Source organism: Nilaparvata lugens, chromosome 7 (assembly GCF_014356525.2).
Source record: "Nilaparvata lugens isolate BPH chromosome 7, ASM1435652v1, whole genome shotgun sequence".
Classification (NCBI taxonomy): Eukaryota; Metazoa; Arthropoda; class Insecta; order Hemiptera; family Delphacidae; genus Nilaparvata; species Nilaparvata lugens.
The window spans coordinates 52537438-52558022 of record NC_052510.1 but is presented as its reverse complement, the minus strand read 5'-3'; the positions used below and the strand labels follow the sequence as shown (position 1 = coordinate 52558022).

Sequence of the window (20585 nt, the reverse complement as noted above, 5' to 3'; positions counted from 1 at the left end):
CCATTTCCATCAAAGTGATATATGACACATGAAACTTTATCGTAAATTCACATGAATTTATTATTAAATATAGGAATATTTTTTGAAAATCATAGCTAGGTAATGAAATTGAACTAATTGCCACCTGAAATCATTCTTGTTAAAATATTGACGGAGTATTTTTTTAATTACGTTTCTAAGAATATTATTGTGTGATGGATAAATTGGATTGAAATAAACAGAGATTAGAAATAAAATTAGAAAAATGAGAATTATTAAATACTCCTGAGACCTGGCCTAAACCAATGCCAAGGGCTGTTTTGTCAAATTCTCTGCTTCGTAGCGTGCGAGGGATTCAATTAAGAGTAGATTATTTTGGATATCTAGTGTGATAACCACCATACAATTAAAAGTTTCATTAGCAATTCCAAGTTCAACTCAATTATTACGCCGACAGAACTGCAGAACTGACTTTTGACTAACGGGGTGAATTTTTTTTGACAGTTGAAAATCAACTTGAACTTCATTTGTAATTGGAATGAGACACGCTCTTCACTCACAAGGTTATTCTGACTGATTGACTATCAATATTAAATGAATCGTCCTTTCTGTTTTCAATTATTTTGACTGCAATTAAAAGGTGGAAATTCGGTCAAGTTCATGTGGGGGTTGGGACTGGGTCAAGAGTGGAGGGTAGAGCACACCTCAATGACAGCTCTCTGACATCCCAATGGTGGGGTTTAGCGTTAACCTTGAAGGGGGTACAGGGTGTTTACATGCGTTGAATCAGAAAAGTTCGATTAAAATCAAAATCGAATTCTATTACTAGGCTTCAATACGTCTTTACATATTGTGAGATACTACGTCAAGTGATTGAGCTGTCAGGTAACGACAGGTCACTGATGTTTATACAGTAATATATTTATTCATTTATTAGGTTAGCACAAAAAATACAATGATCGGAAAAGAAAATACTGGCTATTGCCCAAAACTTCTTCAATTTCCTAACTTAGTTTCAAATTGTCCAAATAGTATACATAGGTTATGTCCATTTCAATTTTCTACGCCAAATCACAATCTGAGAATATAGATTAGAATAAAACAAACAATTTTAAAAATGGATAGATTGATAGTAAAACTTTCGTAAAAACATTAAACAAACTTTAAATTCACAAAATAAAGAATAAAACCACTTGAATTTTGAGCTCGAAAATATCAAACTGTCAGCATTGGTTGAATGAGAAGCATTGAGGTTATTTATGGAGAATACTGACAGTTCAAAACGAATCACAATCATGCACAGTTAGTTTAATAGGACGGTAACATTGCATATAAGTGGTTTTGGTTACAAACAGATTGTAGCTATTGCATGAATCTTATAATATTTCTAACTAGAACGGATTTATTAATTCGAATGAGTAATCCATTAAAGCAGAACTGAAACAAATAGCCTAGAGACTTGAAGACTAGAAAGTAAATTTTCAATTCTTAAGAATGTAAGCTACACTGACACTACAGACTAAAACTCTATATCTATCTACATCAAGCTGCACTAGAGTTATTTTGAATGAAGGTTTGTTATTGTTTATATAAGATTATCTTCAAGAATGATTTAATTGGCCTTTGGGGGAACTTGTATTTTAATTTAAAATATATCTGTAACTTTTTAAGGTATAGGTTCTGCTTTGTTCTTAGACACTAAAGACTGACACTCTTCATCTATCTACAAGCGGCACAAGAATAAGTTATTTTTAATGAAGGTTTGTTATTGTTTATATAAGATTATCTTCAAGAATGATTAATTGGCCTTTGGGGGAATTTGTATTTTAATTTTAAAATATACCTGTAACTAAAGGTACAGGTTCTGCTTTGTTCTTTGACACTAACGACTGACACTCTTCATCTATCTACAAGCTGCACAAGAATAAGTTATTTTTAATGAAGGTTTGTTATTGTTTATATAAGATTATCTTCAAGAATGATTAATGGGCCTTTGGGGAATCTGTATTTTTATTTTAAAATATATCTGTAACTTAAGGTACACGTTCTGCTTTGTTCTTTGACACTAAAGACTGAAACTCTATATCTATCCACAAGCTGCACTAGAGTTATTTTGAATGGAAATTTGTTATTGTTTATAAAAGATATCTTCAAGAATGATTAATTGGCCTTTGGGGGAACTTGCATTTTAATTTAAAATATATCTGTAACTTAGTGGATTTCATTTGAAGATTATACTGTAATCAATAATTCTATTCGGATCGGACAAACAATAATATTTTGAGCAGGGAGAAATCCGGACAAGGTAGGAATTTCGTTGCAGTAATATCAAATGTGTATTTGGCGGGTAAGCTGAGAACTCAGCAATGAATAACAAATATAAATATTTTTCATCATTTGCAACACTTGGATATATTATAGATTATAATATGATCAGTCATTTTGACAATATCAAGAACTTGGGTGCAGCGTCTGCTCATTACAACTGAATTATACTGGAATTTGTCTGTGAGCCTTTTTATGTTAGAATAAAATAAATTGTAATTGCTATCAACATAATATATTAGGTCTATGGCTAGAGAATTATACTGTTTGATAAATAATTATTGTAAATCGAGCGGTTGTTTCAGAAGTGATAGATGTAGGTCAGTAGTGTGTGAAGTTAACATGAGAGAATGCACGGGATTAGTTCCAAGAATTTACCCACCCCTGTTAACCCCTCTCCACCCTTGGCCGTAGCTTCACGTCTGGATGACGCTATTTTGTATTTTTGCCACCCGATGTCAACGCTATAAACAAACTTTAACACTTTTTTAAAGTCAACACTGCATTACGCCGGCGTAATGAGAACGACTTGCAAGCTTCACTCAAAATAGATCATTAAATCAAACTCGATTAAAACAGTGAGCGCACTTCTTGATAGAGATGGTTGGATGATTAGTGTGAGGAATAGAAAAGGGACCCTTTGAGAACCTTTCTCTGAGGAATATAAAGACAAAATTCGTTCCGTTTTGTCGACTGATTACGTTACAGAAAGTCTAAGTAATATTCTGAAATTCAAACATTTGGTAAAATATATAAATAAGTTTGAAAATGTTATAATATTATCGAGATCTGGAATAAAATATTACCATAATAGAAATTATAAACTGTGTTGGGACATCATAAAAACAACACTTACTTCAGTTTCTCAAATACGAGAGTTTCATTAATTCGAGTATATTACGATTATGGGTATAATTAATCAAAATAGGATTGATTCTAATGATAAAGGGTAGAATCCCTTTGAAAGCTCTCTATTATAAACCAACAGGAAAGAGAGATGTTGGGACTTGGGAGACCAAGGAAAGATGGTCTTAAAATTAGAACTATTTTGTTATTCTGATAACAGCTATTATAAAGACCGGAACAGGCAGTTATGTCCGGTATACCGTGGTAATCAGACTAAATATTATACAATGAAATTATAAAATTTTCTCAATTTTCCACTCACCATGATCATGACCTTGTTGCACTCTGGGGGACATTTTCGGCAATTTTCCGAATCCGCGTCACTCGTCAAAGATTAAAAAATTGAATATTGAAAATTTGGTTTCTAATCACTTAACTGACGTCAAGAAACAGCCTCCACTAATCGTAACATTGCAAATATTCGACTAAATTTTCCCGGCCGTAATGGTTTGCAATAAATGAGGACCACTTATAAATTTTTATTTATGCCCCACTCAAAAAACTCTTGGAATATGTTTTCCTGGTTACAGTCTCACTCACTGAGTTTGAGTACCTCTACGCCGGATAAAACCTGTAAAATAAAAATTCAATTATCAGTTTTGCAAATGCAAACACTTGGAGATACTAGTTTTCATCTAAGAACGTTATTTCGATATTGCACTTGAAGATATTAATTTATCTTTAACACTTCAAGATAATTATTACAATAGTCATTCAATAATATATCACAAATGATAATAACATTTCCAAATAGATTATTCCAGTAGATGAGTAACAGAAACAACAAACAATCAATCTTTGATTCATCTGGGGAAGTTACCGTCAACATTAAGATAAGGTTAAGAGTAGGAGTTTTAATTAATGAATCTTATTAATTATGTGTGGTCTATGTAAATATGATTTTAGTAATTTTAATTGGATCCTCAGAATTTCTGTGATTAGATAAATATTCACAATTGACAACTATTCAACTTGAAAATCAAAATTTAGGGGCAATATTTGAACATAACTCCACAATTCTAACAAACATTATCATTAACTGAAACATTATCTGACTAAATGACAATTAGGTAATTTATATAAAAAGAGAAAGCTATTTACAGTTAAAAAATTAAGGAAAATAAGAACATTGTAACATGGATATTAATAAATAATTCATATCAAAAGGTGGAAGGTTATGACCGAGATAAACTATTGCCAAAATTATCTATATTTATAATTTATCACTATGTTCTGGTCCACAGAATTCAATAAGTGAAAGTTTGAATAAAATTGAAATGATTAATTGCAAAATTGAACATGAGTCATGAACGTAGCGGCATCGAAAATTAATTGGCAAAAGAACGGAAGCACATCATTATGATAGATTCCAATTCTATTCGATACGAATAAAAAACTTCACTCACCAAGCAAGTATAAGGTCACAATTCTCGACCTCCAAATACTGGGAATTCTAAACTTGAACTTGATTGTTTATAAACCGTATTTTTTGCTGATGGTGATGCCTACATAAGCTCCAAGCTTCTGCGTAACAGTGAGAATACATACATTCTATACTCTCTGGTGCATAGGTTATGATGATGATGATGAGAGAGTAGAATTGAAATATTTACTCACAGTAGATTTTGATGAGTCTTAATACTCACAAAATTGAGTGTCAAATAGAGATAGTTCAGAATAATAATGATAGGTCGAGAAACCTGATGTTGAAGTCTTGCAATTGGCTCAGAGGGAGAGTCATCTGTGATTGGTAGAGTGGGCGAGTTGGGACAAGTGATTCAACTAAGACCGATTCGTCTCTACCAATAGCAGAACGTCAACGTGATGTTGAAGACTTGCTATTGGCACAGAGGTAGTCGTCTATGATTGGTAGAGAGGGCGTGTCTTGAGTCAGCTGATCCAACCAAGCCAGCCCTCTTAACCAATAGCAGAATTTCAACGTGAAATCGATGAGCCATTCAAAGGCCATCCTATCATCAGACACTGGGTCTTTTTTAATAAGTTACTTAAAATAGCTAAATGGATTTCAAAATATATGTTTTAAAATATATTGAAGTTGTAGAATATACTTTTTCTGTTGAGAATGTATTCATGAATAAATAAATTGAAATTATTAAAATATGCAAGGTGATGAATCATATGGCTATTATCACAGCCATCAAAGAAATTTGAATATTGAAACTAAAACAATATTCAAAAAGCACCATCAAATACTTCCGAATCAAAGTCTGGAAGTTGATTTCCACCACTGGGTGAAGACCGAGCGACGGAAATATCTAATAGAAATGAAATGTCTCTACTACCTAATCTAGCATTTTATATCTGCAATCCTACTGTCCAGTCTCAGTGGAACCAATATCTGCAATCCTACAACACTGACGTTGCCACAGTGGACTCAGAAATAGATTTACCTAGAGAAAGTGTGAAGCATAGGCCTATAACAGGACCCTGAACCAGGAGTTTAGACAAAGGACCTCTAGGTGAACATCACTTTTACACTTACACACATCAATTGTTTGATACAACAGCTTATAGGGAGGGCATAGGGAAACGTATTAAAATAAAACTAGGCCTGCAACCCAACTAATGATATATTTATCTCATATTTATACAGAATAAAGTCATGGAATGAAGATACCGTTTAAACATGATGATTTGAGCCAAAGTTAGCATCATCATGCTAAAGAAAAGTAGTTTATAGAAAAGTAGTTTGAATATGATTGAACTTTGGCCCCGTGATTGAACTTTGACCAGGGCCCCGCAATGTTCAATACAAATACAGTATTTAAATACAAATACTTGTATTTGTTTAAAGGAGTTTAATACATAATACAAATACTTTATTATTTGATTTTATTCTTTGATAAAGCTATTAGGCTATGCTACTATGCATTCATCTTTTGATATGAAGCGGATCCTACATTGATTTAAAGGATCCGACTACTATTAATTAATAAAAACATCTGTAATTTATTCTAGATTCAATAAACAATATTGAACCCTTTTTTAAGTATTCATCTATATATAATGCACTGTACGTTCTATATAATTTTTGTTCGTTTTGTGTGAGGCAACAGTTCCATTGGTCTTTTGTAAGCGGACAACGCCAGTCATTTATCAGTTTTACAGCACGACGGAACTGAAACGACATTGGAACGAATACATCGATAAAAGCTGAATGGAACTGTCGGCTGGTTACAGGTGACTAAACTCCACACAATGACTGACAACTGTAACAGCAATCAATCGTGTGGCTTGTAACTGTATTTGGGATAAACTGTTAGATGAACAAAAATACCTCGCTTGAAAAAGATCTCTAAACAACATTTTCAATCTGATCTTGAAAGAGAATGTCAAAAGGCTCGTCATCTCCTGGAGACCAAGAAGCCAACCCTGCCTAAATAATTTGCAACCCCTCCTCTCATGATCATGAAGCACTAAAAGGTAGATTCTTCATATTCAAAAACCTCATACTCGAAAAACAAAACAAATTAACTTATACTTAGCGAGGAGAAGTTGTATTCTTTTTTTCATAATTACTTACTTATGAAATGTAGATAATGATTTTTGCATGGGTTTACGAACTGCATGACTTTTTTTCTTTTTTTTCCTTCTCATTTTTCTATTTCTATCTTGTTTTTGAAGTAATCTATATTAATTTTTACTGTGCTCATCTATTATACTTTTAGTTTTACATTAATACTTACCGTACAGTTTATTCATGTATTTATGTATTCATGCTTATTCATGTATTCATGTATTCATCTATTTTGTTTTGTATCACTATGGGTCTTGTTAGACTCAGTGGAAATTGTCATATTGTATAAATAAATAAATACTTTTCCATTCTATTATCAGTCTTGCTGATAATGTATAATTTATTAATTGGTAAAAGTAAATTCTTATGGCTTTTGTTGGTGGGGAGTCCCTTGCGGGAAGGTCCCACCGCCTGAATATAATATAATTTAAACCGTCAATGAGCCTTAATACTGTCGTACTTCAGCCGGGACCGACAGTTAAACGTTATTAATTGGTCATGTTATCAATACAAGAGACTAAGGTAAATGATTTTCAAACACTTTGAATTTGGATTTCAATTGATTGCCTGTTCCAACTAAGAAGGACACAGTCTCTTGCCATGAGTACGAATGCTGATGGTATGCAACTTGTAACCATTAAAATCATTCTCGAAATAATATAATTAAAATTTACAAAAGGCTAATTGGCCAATACTTATAATACCGGTAGGCTACCAATAATAATATTAATGATAACAGAATTCTATGCAAACATTTGAAGTGAAACACAATCACAGAATAGGTACAGAATGGAAACTGTCAATAAAACGCCTATCTAACCAATGCTTTTTACATGGCGCAAATACTAGACACGTCCACGTGATCTTAGGAAGTTCCAATCCTGGTCTTCTGATTGGCTCGTGGCAGTGAACGAGATCAATTGATCCGGATTATTAAAGTGATCCGAACCTACCAACCTACCATCAATACTATTACAATGCGGCGCTTCCTAACAAGATGACGGATTTTTGCGCCAGGGTACTAGCCAAGTTTCCATACTGTATGTATACTGTGACACAATATTACAGCAACAACCCAAATATTTCAAGAACGTGACAGGATCACATCTGTATGATGGTATCCAGGAACACAATTGATTAAGGACAACAATTGACTATTGACTCCACAGAGACCGCTCTACAGTGGATTGAGAGTCTACAATAAATGGCCGGCTGAGATCAGAATCATCGCTGACATGAGACGGTTCAGGTGAAGGTTGAAGGAGATATTGGAGGAGAGCTGCACCCTATAGTCCTATACCATGGAGGAGTGTTTCCAGTTGTTTGGATGAATAATTTGACTTTTCAATCGTGGACTTTGTTTTTATATAAAACGTTTTTGACATGTCACATACTACTGAGTAATGCTCCATTATGTAGTGCTTATTGTGATTAATTCTATTATACACCGTGATTCAAAAAGAATACCACAACTTTGAAAATCTGTATCTAATCAAGGAAACAAAATAGATACTTGGGTTATAAATCAAAATGAAGAGTATTAAAATAAGTTTTCCCCCACTAGAAAATAAGTTCAAATGTTCAATGTGACCCCCTCCAGAAACTCGAGTGATAAAGGTGCGTACAGATATACGCGCCGCGAACATGAGCAATTCACTTTTAATCAGCTGATGCCAAGCTTTTTATATCTGTATCTTACCGTTTCTGTAAAAATACAGATATAATCAGCTGATTAAAAGTGAATTGCTCAAGTTCGCGGCGCGTATATCTGTACGCACCTATATCAATACGATACTCGAACTCGTTCCACACCCTCAGTAGCATATCAGGCGTAAGAGTTTGTATAGCTGTTGTTATTTCTAGTTTGAGCTCCTCAATGTTAGCTGGTAGAGGCTGTCGATACACCTTATCTTTAACGTACCCCTAAAGAAAAAACCGCAGGGGGTGAGTCAGGGCTACAAACTGTTACGCCCGATATGCTACTGAGGGTGTGCAACGAGTTCAAGTATCGTATTGATATCACTCGAGTGTCTGGAGGGGGTCACATTGAACATTTTTGAACTTATTTTCTAGTGGGGAAAAACTTATTTTAATAATCTTCATTTTGATTTACAACACAAGTTTCTATTATGTTTCCTTGATTAAATACAGATTTTCAAAGTTGTGGTATTCTTTTTGAATCACGGGTATTCTATCAATGTAAATAATCTATAATAATTATTATACCATTATTATTACCGTACCTTCATGGAAGTGGTTTATTATATTTTCATGATTAGTAACTTAATCGTGAAGACAAAACCTAAGAAGTTTTTTGTAAGTTAACAACTTCAATTCATGTTCAAGGAGCGACACGAAGGTCTTGCGAAGATAGGTCTTGCGTAATAATAATAATTTAGAAAGATCACATCGTCTTCTCAGAAAGTATAACCAATTGAGATTCGACGTACAGTAATTTCGGTGAAGCATCAAGTGCTCCACTAATAAACAAAGTTGAAATAATTAGGCAACAGAGAGTAGCAGAGTACCGGTACATCAATCAGTAACTGAATTACCATGACGGTGTCTACGGTAGTTATTATAGCATGATTATTAATGGCAACGTTCCAACGTTCATGTGTGCGAAAAAAGCAATATATGATTTGTCTGAGAGAAGGAATAAGAGAGCTGAGAGAAGATAAATGTCAGAGTGAAAATGAGATAATATTAAAGAGAGAGATATAGTTCGATAGATAGTTAAATGCCTTTTTTTACACTTTACAATTTCAAATGTGATGTGGGCGAAGTTGAGGCAATAAGAGCCCCCTCTTCCACTTAACCCACAAAGAGGGAGGGAGGGAGAGAGAGATAGAGAGAGTGTGAGAGAGAGAGTGAGTGAGAGAGAGATAAGATAAGATATATTTTTTATCAATAATTATTGTTACAAGGCTGTCGCCTTTGGTAACATTTACAAAAATTGACAATATAAAATTAAATCAAACTTAAGAGGTAAATAGTAATTTAACAGTTCTGCATCAGTAATAATCAATTACAAATATCAAAGAAAATAATATAGTATATATTAAGCCATCAATAGAGACAGAGAGAGAGAGAAAGAGAGAAGAACTATCTTGTTAAGAGAAAAAGAGATGAAGATAAGCTAAAGGGACCCTCTGAAACTAAATGCCTATACCAGATACCGTACGATTAAATAAAGAGGAACACGAAATGTAGTACGGGAAAATTGACTGAAAACATTGTAAGGGGAAGAGGGTATAAGAAAATTCGTGAGAAGTATCCACGATGAAAAATTCACGTAAGAGAGGAAATACATATCAAGAAAAATAACGAGAAGATAGAGTGGAATATTAATTGATTAAATGTGAGAGATAGAAAGTAATCTAAAATAAACATTTTTTAGAAGAGAGGAGAATAGAAGATGTGAAGTGAGAGACAATACTGAGAGAGATAATTGATGAGAGGTGAGGGTGAAATAAGCGGGAATTATAGTGAATAACAGAGAGGAGGAAGATGAAAATATGGAAGAGTAAAACATGTTTGAAAGCTTAATAAGATGAAATACATTGAGAAATTGGTCAAAGATAACCAGGTGGAAATATGAGAAAGAGATGTGAAAAAGTTATACAGCGAAATAAGATAAAATACAGTAGATGAAAGATAGCTAGTGCTTTTTTAAAAGCCAGGTGGAAATATGTGAAAAAGTTAAACAGTGAAATTAGATAAAATACAGTGGGCGAAAGATAGCTAAATGTTTGTTAAAAACAAAGTGGAAATATGAGAAAGAGATGTGAAAAAGTTATACAGCGAAATAAGATAAAATACAGTAGATGGAAGATAGCTAGTGCTTTTTTAAAAGCCAGGTGAAAATGTGAGAAAGAGATGTGAAAAAGTTGAACAGCGAAATTAGAAAAAATACAGTAAGGGATTGACCAAAGATAGCTAGAGGTTTATAAAAACCAGGTGGAAATATGAAAATGTTAAACAGCTAAATAAGATAAAATACAGTAGGGGATTGGCGAACGATTGCTAGAGGTTTATTGAAAACCAGGACTATGATAGAATATAAGGAAATGGTGATATCTCGCCCTACGAAGAATTTGAAGTAGCCCAAATAAAAAATACGTTTAGAAAACAGAATATTGTTAGAAATTATAACATTTATTTATTCATTTCCTATAATGGAAATGGTTGGGAAAAGAACAACAGGTAAAGCCCAGAACTGTTCCTCTCCTGAATATAATGTTCCTAAAAGTAGTATTATTTTTTTACTTCATCATATGTAGTCTGATTCTCAGTACAAAAATATATAGGAACCAGACATTTAGATTGGTAAGAGATTGAGATTGATGGGAGATTAAATTTAGATTGATTTAACACCGAAAATATATGAGAAAAATACCCCAAATACATAAGCAAGTGAAATAGTCGACATATCGAATTTAGATTGTTTAGACACCAAAAATATATAAGAAACATACACGCGAAAGTGACACAAGATGGAAATACAACTTAAAAGAGAGCGATAAACTGTGAGAGAGATTCGTACGAAATTCCACAGTCGCTTCAGTTAGCAATGTTTTTATTCATGCGTAGGTGGTGATAAAGCCACTGCACGAGATGTGCACTTAACAAGTGCTAATAGCGAACAAGAGACTCCACGGTCCACGGTGACGGTGTAGTGGTAGATGGATGTGATAGAGTTGTTAGTTGACATCCAAGGCCGAAATAGCGAACAAAGAGTCCCACCAGGCTCAATTTATTGCTATCACTATCACCGACTGGCTCTGTGTTTCAATTCAAGTTTCCCTTTTGCAATGATTAGCTGTGCCCCCCATAGGGTGCTGCGATTATCGTTTGTGGGCCACGGGACCACCGTAGAGAACATTCGAGATCTACTGTAGACCTACTTGAAATCATGCATCATGACGGGATTTACTATACTTGCGACAATGCTTATAACTTGTGATAACACAAATCCAAATAGAATAAAACGAGAATAAAAAATATAATAGGGAATGTACAAGTATAATAATTATAGTAATAGAGATGATAATGAAGTACTAATTAAGTATTTAAATGATAATGAAGTATTTGTTATACACTGATACTACTTGTACTACTTGCTTCGATTATAACATTACTTTATGGTGGGATTGCTTGTAGTATTCTTGTTCAATTTGTTCTCACAACTCTTAGCAATTTTCTTACAAAATTTTCCAACACAATTTCTTCTGAGGTTTCACATTATTATAAATACGTAAACCACGTTTTTAATAGTAATGATACATATTACGATATTACTGTGTGTTATGATTGAGTTTGGTCTGTATGTTATAACTTAAGTTATTTATGTTGACTGTGACTATAATTGACTAGCTGATTTGACGTTGTCCATAACTGTTATTATGTTGAATGACAATAAGATTCTATCATTATTATGCCCTAGATATAATAGTTACATGCCTTGTGTGAGTGTAATGAGAATATCAAATTGATCTAATTCCGTGCATTGATACGATTTCACGTTGACTTGAATTGAACTGCATTAATTATGTGGCAATGGAGAAAGTTATAATTCCTCAAATTTCAAGCCACAACTGTCTTCAGCTTATCTTGTATGATTTCCATGTTGGAAGGCAATCGTCTCTCCAGTTGCTTCATTAACCCTTTCTCCTATATGTGTGGTCCGTTTCACGTACCACCTTCTTCCAGCATTGATTGTTCCACACAAGTCAAAAGTCAGGATTATAATTATCCCTTTTATAATATTATTTTTCGCCACACTGCACAGAAAGCAGCTGTTTTCCAGTCCCTACGTAGATCTGAAAGACCTTGTTTGCAGACGACGTCAGAAAAGGGTTTCTTTTCCGGTCTAGGCCAGAAAGTTGTCTCTTTCCAGCCGCTTATGGCTGGAAACAACGCGCTAATTATTATTAATAAGTCATCCGCTAGATCGGGCGAGTGTCCACTTTCATAATAAGCTGAAGTCGCCATGATTTTAGTTCCAGTTTCGAATCAAACTAATTCGCTTCGCAACCAGTTTTATTCAATTATTTATTGTTGATTAGTGCATTCCGAATTTTCAAAAATGCTTGAAGATGACTGTGGTATTCCAAGTGAAATTTTAAAAGAATCTGAAATCCTGACTGCAAATCTTCTACCACTAAAATCAAGAGATAGGTACGATAGCTTAACGTGTATTCTTTATTTTGTATTCTTTATTTATTTTGTCAGCAATACCTGTAGTGTGGCGAAAAATATCGTTCGCACCACGGGCAAAAATGTTTTTCTGCTCTAGGTGCGAAATATACTATTCTTTTCTGCCACGAATAGAAGAAATACATTGTTTGCTAATTTGGTTCACAAAAGATTAATCACAGCTGAGAATGAGAATCTATTTAGTGGAATGAAATCGAATGCTAAGAAGATGATTGAGGGGACAAAAAACTACTTGGATGCTGGAAGGAGATGAATCATTGTGGAACATCCAACGTAGGACCTTTGAAACCTCCTTAATCAAATAACTCAACTTGTAATCAATCAAATAAACATTTGAAATTACGACAAAATTTGCTTCCACCACTCTAAGAGGAAAGCGAATATAAAATTTGCTGTTTTTTTACATTGAATCATTTTAAAAGTAACATACAAATCCGAGAATCTATCAGGAAAATGATAGAACAGTCACCTAGGGATGTGATAATAGGTACATAATTACCGAGGAATTACCTTATTCTATGAGACATTACACATGATGAGACTAAAAAGTTGACATTTCAACTTGAAAATTTACCTGTGGTCAAAACTAGTCGTTGTAATATTTTAAATAATAAAGAGTACTTCAAGTTTCAATATTGTTTTATTAATGATGAGACTACTATTATTGTTTGTAAAACATGACAATTAGAAAAATCTAAAGTTTTTCAGTGCCTTTCTCTCTCAGTTGTCTTATCAGTATTCAAGTACGATACACATAAACATTATAAAATCGACCAAGAAGTCATCAATTAATTCATCCAATCAAGCAAGTGTTCAACTCGTACATGAGAGGAAGACAGCATCAAGTATGCAAGTTGTGAAATAATCAGCTACATGAATTTCAAATTAGTTCAGAGCTCTTCTGAGTGACAGGTTGACACTGAAGAAATGTAGTGAGCAGCTCGTCTAACAATACAGTTTCAAACTGCATCATCATACGGCTAATAAAACAAAAGTCTCTCACATAAATTGACGCAACACAATTTGAGACTTTCATTCACCACAAGAAATAACGAAAAATGTTTTCAGAAAGAATCCTTACATAGTTGGACTAGGGTGGATTTAGCTATTCGGAATTTAGTTTCAAACATGGAAATCATAGACATGATGATTTGATGATGATCAATATACGTACTCAAGATTTAGGGAAACTTTATAATTCATTCACGGAGAGAAAAGCCTTTGCAAGCTATAAACTTTGCGTAAATAATGAGGAAGATGATGATGATAAGATTTGTATGGACGTAACATTTCATGCGGGCTTTGAATTCGAACCAATACTACTCATGTTTGCTCCTTGTATAACTAATATTGGGAATGAACATTCACTCCACTACTCCCCACTTGCTTACAACTATTTTTATCTGCTTATGCTTTTCATACCTAATAATATATGCTCGGCTGCTCGCTATCACACACCTGAACCCCTGAGATATCAAAACAAGCAAGGAATAGCAGAGGAACGGACAACAATAGATATTTTTGAATTTGTCAAAATTTATCTATTTTCACTTTAGCCCACGAAATATTTTTTTTATTGCGGATGATGCCCACATGAGCTTTTTGCTTGTGCGTGGGTAATGGGAAGCGCAAGGGTGGATTATGGAGATGATCAAACGTCCCATGTCTAATCTATAGGTTTCGTCGGGATTCGAACCCGCGACCAGGTAGCACTAGCAGACTGAAGGGTGCCTTAGTCAACTCGGCTATCTGGCCGACAAAATTACTCCTCAAGTATCAAGACGTTGTGAGGTAATTTTATCCTCGATTCAATTTATTCTTGAGCGTGTTTCCATGATTAATTTATTTTGTACTTCCACAAACAAGAAAAAGGTGGTACTCATAAATAAATGTTACTCTGACAAATTTAGGATGCTTCTTATAACACCCGCGTTTCAAAACTCCTTTATTCAATTCAAAATTTATTACTCCTTTATTAACTAATATAACTCCTTTATTATTCAGAATTCCTTTATTCAAAATTGAATGAAAAAGACTAAGAAATCGTCAAAATTCTTTATTCTGCTCGATTTTTTCAACTAACTTGACCTAATTAATTGACCTTTAAAACTCTAAGACTTTTTCGTTGTGTCACGTAAGTGAAAACAGAGATGAACTAAATCTATAAATAGATAAACTATATATGAACTATAGTTTCCGTTTCTCTATGGTGAAAAGAAGACCCACCTATAAAAACATGCTACCTGTAGCAAACTATCTAAAGTTGTACCATAGAAGAAATACTCTAGAATAGATAGAAAGATAGATAAATGCCTTTTTATTTACACTTTACAATATAAAAAGTGATGTGGGCGAAATTGAGGCAATAAGAGCCCCCCCTCTTCCACTTAACCTACAAATAGTGGGGACAAGAACAGAATAGTGAGAATTCCCACTTGAAAATGACTATAAATAGTCAAAAACATGATGTGAATAGATACAAAACTTCAAAAATCTGGTGTGGCGCACTCACACAACTTTCCTTGCCGTTATGAAAATTGATCACCTGACGCTAGTGTACTCGCGCATCTCAAGTCTACTATTCAAAGATATGAGACAGCTGGTGATAGGACAATAACGCTGGAAACACACGAAGTCTGCTATCTCTTCGTAGTGAATGATTTAATAGAACCAACAGTAGCCAACAGTTTGCAGTTTAATAATCACATTTTCTGGGATTTAGAGCTTATTTTCAATTTTAGGTGGAAATGTTACTGGACATTAATTGCAGAGATTTTCATGCTCAATCTTTTCCACTTGAAATTTTTTGTTTAAATTGTATATGAAGGCTGATAATTGAGAATCTAAAATCAAACTTTGCATAGATGGGTAAAGCTCCTGAAATTTTCACAGATATAGGACTTGTTGCAGTTGATAGAGCTTATCAATGACTATTTCAGGTATAAATTTGATAAAAGTCGTTTTCGAGAAAATCGCGAAAAACCCTGTTTTTTACAACATTTTCGCCATTTTAGCCGCCATCTTGGATTGCATTTGATCGAAATTGTTCGTGTCGGATCCTTATAGTGTAAGGACCTTACGTTCCAAATTTCAAGTCATTCCGTTAACTGGGAGATGAGATATCGTGTACACATACACACACACACACACACACACACATACAGATAAAATGACCAAAAACCACTTTTTTGGAATCAGGGGACCTTGAAACGTATAGAAATTTAGAAATTGGGGTACCTTAATTTTTTTCGGAAAGCAATACTTTCCTTATCTATGGTAATAGGGCAAGGAAAGTAAAAGGGTACTTGATAATTTTTATTTAATTCTATCATTAAGAGTAGCCCTTTCAGGAAAAGTGCATACAAACTATTCTACGTTTAGCTACTCTATGGCTGTACATTACATTCAAATGAAATTTGCAAATAGGAAGTGGAATATTACTGGTCTGCAGCCTATCTTGATTTAGAAGTCGGTCAGTCATTCAGAGCTCATAAAATGCCCCAAAGGCCATCAAAAGGACCAACAAACTACCCTCCCACGATAGTCACAAATTGCTTCATCCCCGTAATCTACAACTCACTACAAAACACCCTCTCCCCCCTCCATCTAACAAACACTTCACTAGATCTTGATAAGACTTTGATTATTGAGTTGTTTAAGTATGTGAACAGCAAGAGACTAGCAAAAATGCTGAGGAGATGTGACAGAAGATCATCTAATGACGTTCCTACATTGCATTTTAATTTGTATAATCGCATAATAATAGCATTTTTGAACAAAGAAACAGTTATGCATGGAGGATATATTGATGAATTAATAGTCTGTATAACTTTTAGGAAATCTTCGGAAGATATAACAATAACTATTATCATTTATCAATATGAATTACTGATTGTTTATGATCATAATTCTATTGAAAATTGATGAATTATTATACTCTAATTATAAACAATTAATAATTATGATAATGGAAATTGATGATAACAACAGAACAATAAAGATGTTTGAACTGAGTGAAACCATAGACAAATAAATGGGACAATTAAATAGACAATTGAACAGTATCTTTACTTTTACTCTATGATGAAAAAGAAATAGGAAAGACAAATAGATAGGACAATTAAATAGACAATTGAACAGTATCTTTATGATGAAACGGATTCACGAAATCTGGCCAGAGATAAATAATATGATTGCCAAGGTCGGCAAGGTCATTACACCACAGTCTCAGTCGCCAGCTTGGCTTGCACTAAATTTTAATCTCAGGAAATTTTATACAGGAAAAACGAACTTCTCAGATTTCTCTGAGTTCAAAGTTCGAAATCATCACACTTTTAAAACATTCTCAAACATGCTCTTTGAAATCCATGGTATCAGAATAATTTTAGTGACCAATAAAATAGTATATTTTTTCATAATATTGTCCATTTCACTTGAAGAGCTACATGGAACCAGCAATGTTAAATTTATTTTCTCGTTCATTCAATTGGAAACAATACTATTTGAAGTAAATAAAATAAAATATTACCAATACGTTGAATTACAATATATTACCATATTTTCTACGTTAAAAAAACGTATTTTAGTTTTTAATGAAATCAGGTATTAGGTCTATTTTTTAAATAGAATAAACGTTCACAGGATAGAAAGAAGGAAGGGACGTTCCCAGAAGTGATTTGAGAAGAGGCATGTGTCCAGGAAGGCAGGACCAGAAAGTGTGGGGGGGGGGTATGGAATACCCTCCAGTGGGAGGGGGTCTGGAGGCTCTCCCACGTTAAATGTTTGAAAAATATGTAAGTTATCAAATAAATGATCCATCAAATTATACTCAAATATCAAGCCGTTCTCAAACGTTTCACCCACTCTGTATAATAATCAGTTGCACAAAAATCATAGAAAACAATACGGTACCGAAATAGCTATCAGCGTGGAACTTATACGAAAGGTATTCCTCAAGTGGCTTTATCATTATGTTAACACAAGTGATAGGTTAATCACTTCATTGACTCAAATCCTACAACACCAGCAATCTTCATGTCATGTGACTATAGTTGACCAAGCGAAAATGGGTCTCTCAAGGCCACTGCAATGTTGCCACTGGTGGCCACCCCTCACTCGACCAGTCTATATACATTGACTATATTTCTACACCCTGAACATCGCTCTTTCCTTCTCATACCTTCCCTCTTCCTCTTTTCCGTCACTACCTGTCACAAATTCTTTTGAGCACGTCAGGTTCAAAGTTCTATTGTGTCATTCTTTGAAGTTAGAACAATAACATCCCCCGTTACCTCCTCCCATAATCCGCTATATTCTTCAACATACATCATGAAATGAAGGAAAGAATATTGTTATGTATAATGTATAACTCTTTCTTGAGTCATGACATCAAGAAATACAATTTTATAATGATGATTAGATTTTTCTTTATAAATGCAACTATTTATAAACTGAGCTATTACTTCATAAAGGTTACTTGAAGACTTTTATAATAATCAATTGGAAGTGGAGTGATGTAATTTTATTTATTTTAGTCAATATTCTTGTAGTGCCCACTTCACTCTGCATTTTTCAATTTGCATGAATTCTCATTTGATTCCCATCACACTTCATCCAGGCTTTGGACAGAGAAGACAAGCAATACTCCCCACAATAACAATACTTCACTATCACACCCTCTCTCACACACACATTCACTTTCTCTCTTACTAGCCACCCTTAGTACAAAGTGGCAACAGTGTTGGTAGAGACGGGTGGTGGTGTCAAGAGCAAGCTTTGACCTTGAGGGACCCATTTTCGTTTGGCCAACAATAACTCTTTAAACATAAGCTGCTGAGCTTGTTCTCTCATTAGTGACATAAAAGCAATCCTATCATACACAATTCTCGGCTAATAATAGGGAAATGTTTACTCAAACCCACTATCAGAGTACCATACGTAGAGAAACATCCAATGTCAGGTTTATTTTTGCACAAAAAATGGAAAAACTTGGAATATAATAATAATAATAATAGTATTGATTGGTTGGAAGGAAGATGGAAGATGGAAGGAAGGTAGATGGAAGGCTGCCAACCAATCAAACGATTGAGCTGTAAGAAGAAGAATAATAGTAATTACACCTTGTTCTGAGCCAGCCCTAGTGGAAATACATAAGAATTTAGCATGAATATGCTAAAGGAGTTTAGAATAATTGTTAAGGAGTATTGTTAAGGAGTTTAGAATAATGAGTCAGAGCTTAGATTTAATATTGGTTGGAAGATGATAATTTTAATAATTTGTTTTTTATGAGTGAGACCTAAACGCTGCGAATAATTACTAGTGTAGATAAATTATTCACAGAATTACAAATTCATATGAGGAAAAAGCATTGCATTGATAAGAGAAATCTTTCACTAATATTAAAAACACGATACAAGAAGAAATTTCAACAAGCAACAACCTCTCTTCCTCTCTTTGTGGTATGACAAGATTTAGAAGTGTTTATTAATTACTCATTTAAGAAGAATAATTAACGGTAAATCCAATTTTCCGAAACCGTATTCCCAAACGGGAAAACAATTGAATAGATAAAAGATAAGAGAATTCATTTGATATAAACAACGGAAAGATGGGAAAGAAATTACCTCAAGAACTTCCTTTCACCCTCTCTTTCTTTACCGTGTGATATAATTTGGAGTTACATGAGATGAATGGATGTAGATAGAGTAGAAAGTAATTGAGAGGGAAAGAGATGGATAATGCTGAGTTGAAAGGAAAAGGAATAGAAAGTTTTGTAAATCTAAATACTTTCAACGAATAACATTATCATTTGTGGAGCGGTACACAGTCCTCGTAATTTGGAGAAATGAGCCATAAAATACAATCACATCACAAAACACAATCTTTTCAAATTGGGATTTGTCCAGTTTGTTGAATATTTATATAGAATTTAAAGTGGAAGTACTATACTATACCCAGTTTTTATCATCCAAGAAGTTTTATTGCTTTTATATTATACTTATTATAGAAAATACGAATACTATTTTGATAGAAGTATTATCCTCCTTTTACATTGAGATTTTCAATAGTTTTCAATAAGAGAAAAAGAGATTTTCCTAAGGTAGAACTTGTAGGTAGGCATGTATCCTATCAATGGGTCACAAACAACGAAACACGAACATTTCACTGCTCATCAGCTGATACTATGCTTGTTATTACTTATTGTTTCATTACAAATACAGATATAATAAGCATAGCATCAGCTGATAAAAAGCAAAATACACGAGTTCGTGGTGCTTAAGTCTGCACGCACCTTAATATCAACGTTTTTTTCAGGACATTCACAATAAAGAAATAAATCACTCTTCAGGTTTAGCACTGAATGATGGACTAGTAGGCCTTCTTTTATTACATTAATGGGTAACGAGAGGAAACGGTGGAAGATATGTAATGTAGAGGAGCTTATAAGCTTCAAAGATCAAGTTTTTCAAATATTCATGTATTAACGAACTGTGTACAAGTGACCCTTAACAATAACTGTAAATATAGTGAGTCATCAACATTATTTAAAATTGAGTGCCAGAGTACAAGTTATTCATGCAGCTGAATAATAATGATTCATATCATCAAGAACAATATT

The 20585-nt window shown here is 33.7% G+C and overlaps 1 protein-coding gene across 2 annotated transcripts in view; it reads right to left on the bottom strand.

Moving 5' to 3' along the window:
- Positions 1-20585, bottom strand: part of LOC120352464 (choline transporter-like protein 4) — a 48732-nt gene that overhangs the window by 24313 nt on the left and 3834 nt on the right. For both annotated transcript variants that reach the window (XR_005571854.1, XM_039433109.1), the window contains one exon: positions 3473-3781. Coding sequence is in view for 1 of the 2 variants with exons in the window: in XM_039433109.1 (XP_039289043.1) it covers positions 3473-3506 (34 nt within the window). In the remaining variant the exon portion in view is untranslated. Of the gene's footprint in view, positions 1-3472; positions 3782-20585 lie in introns of those variants that run through there.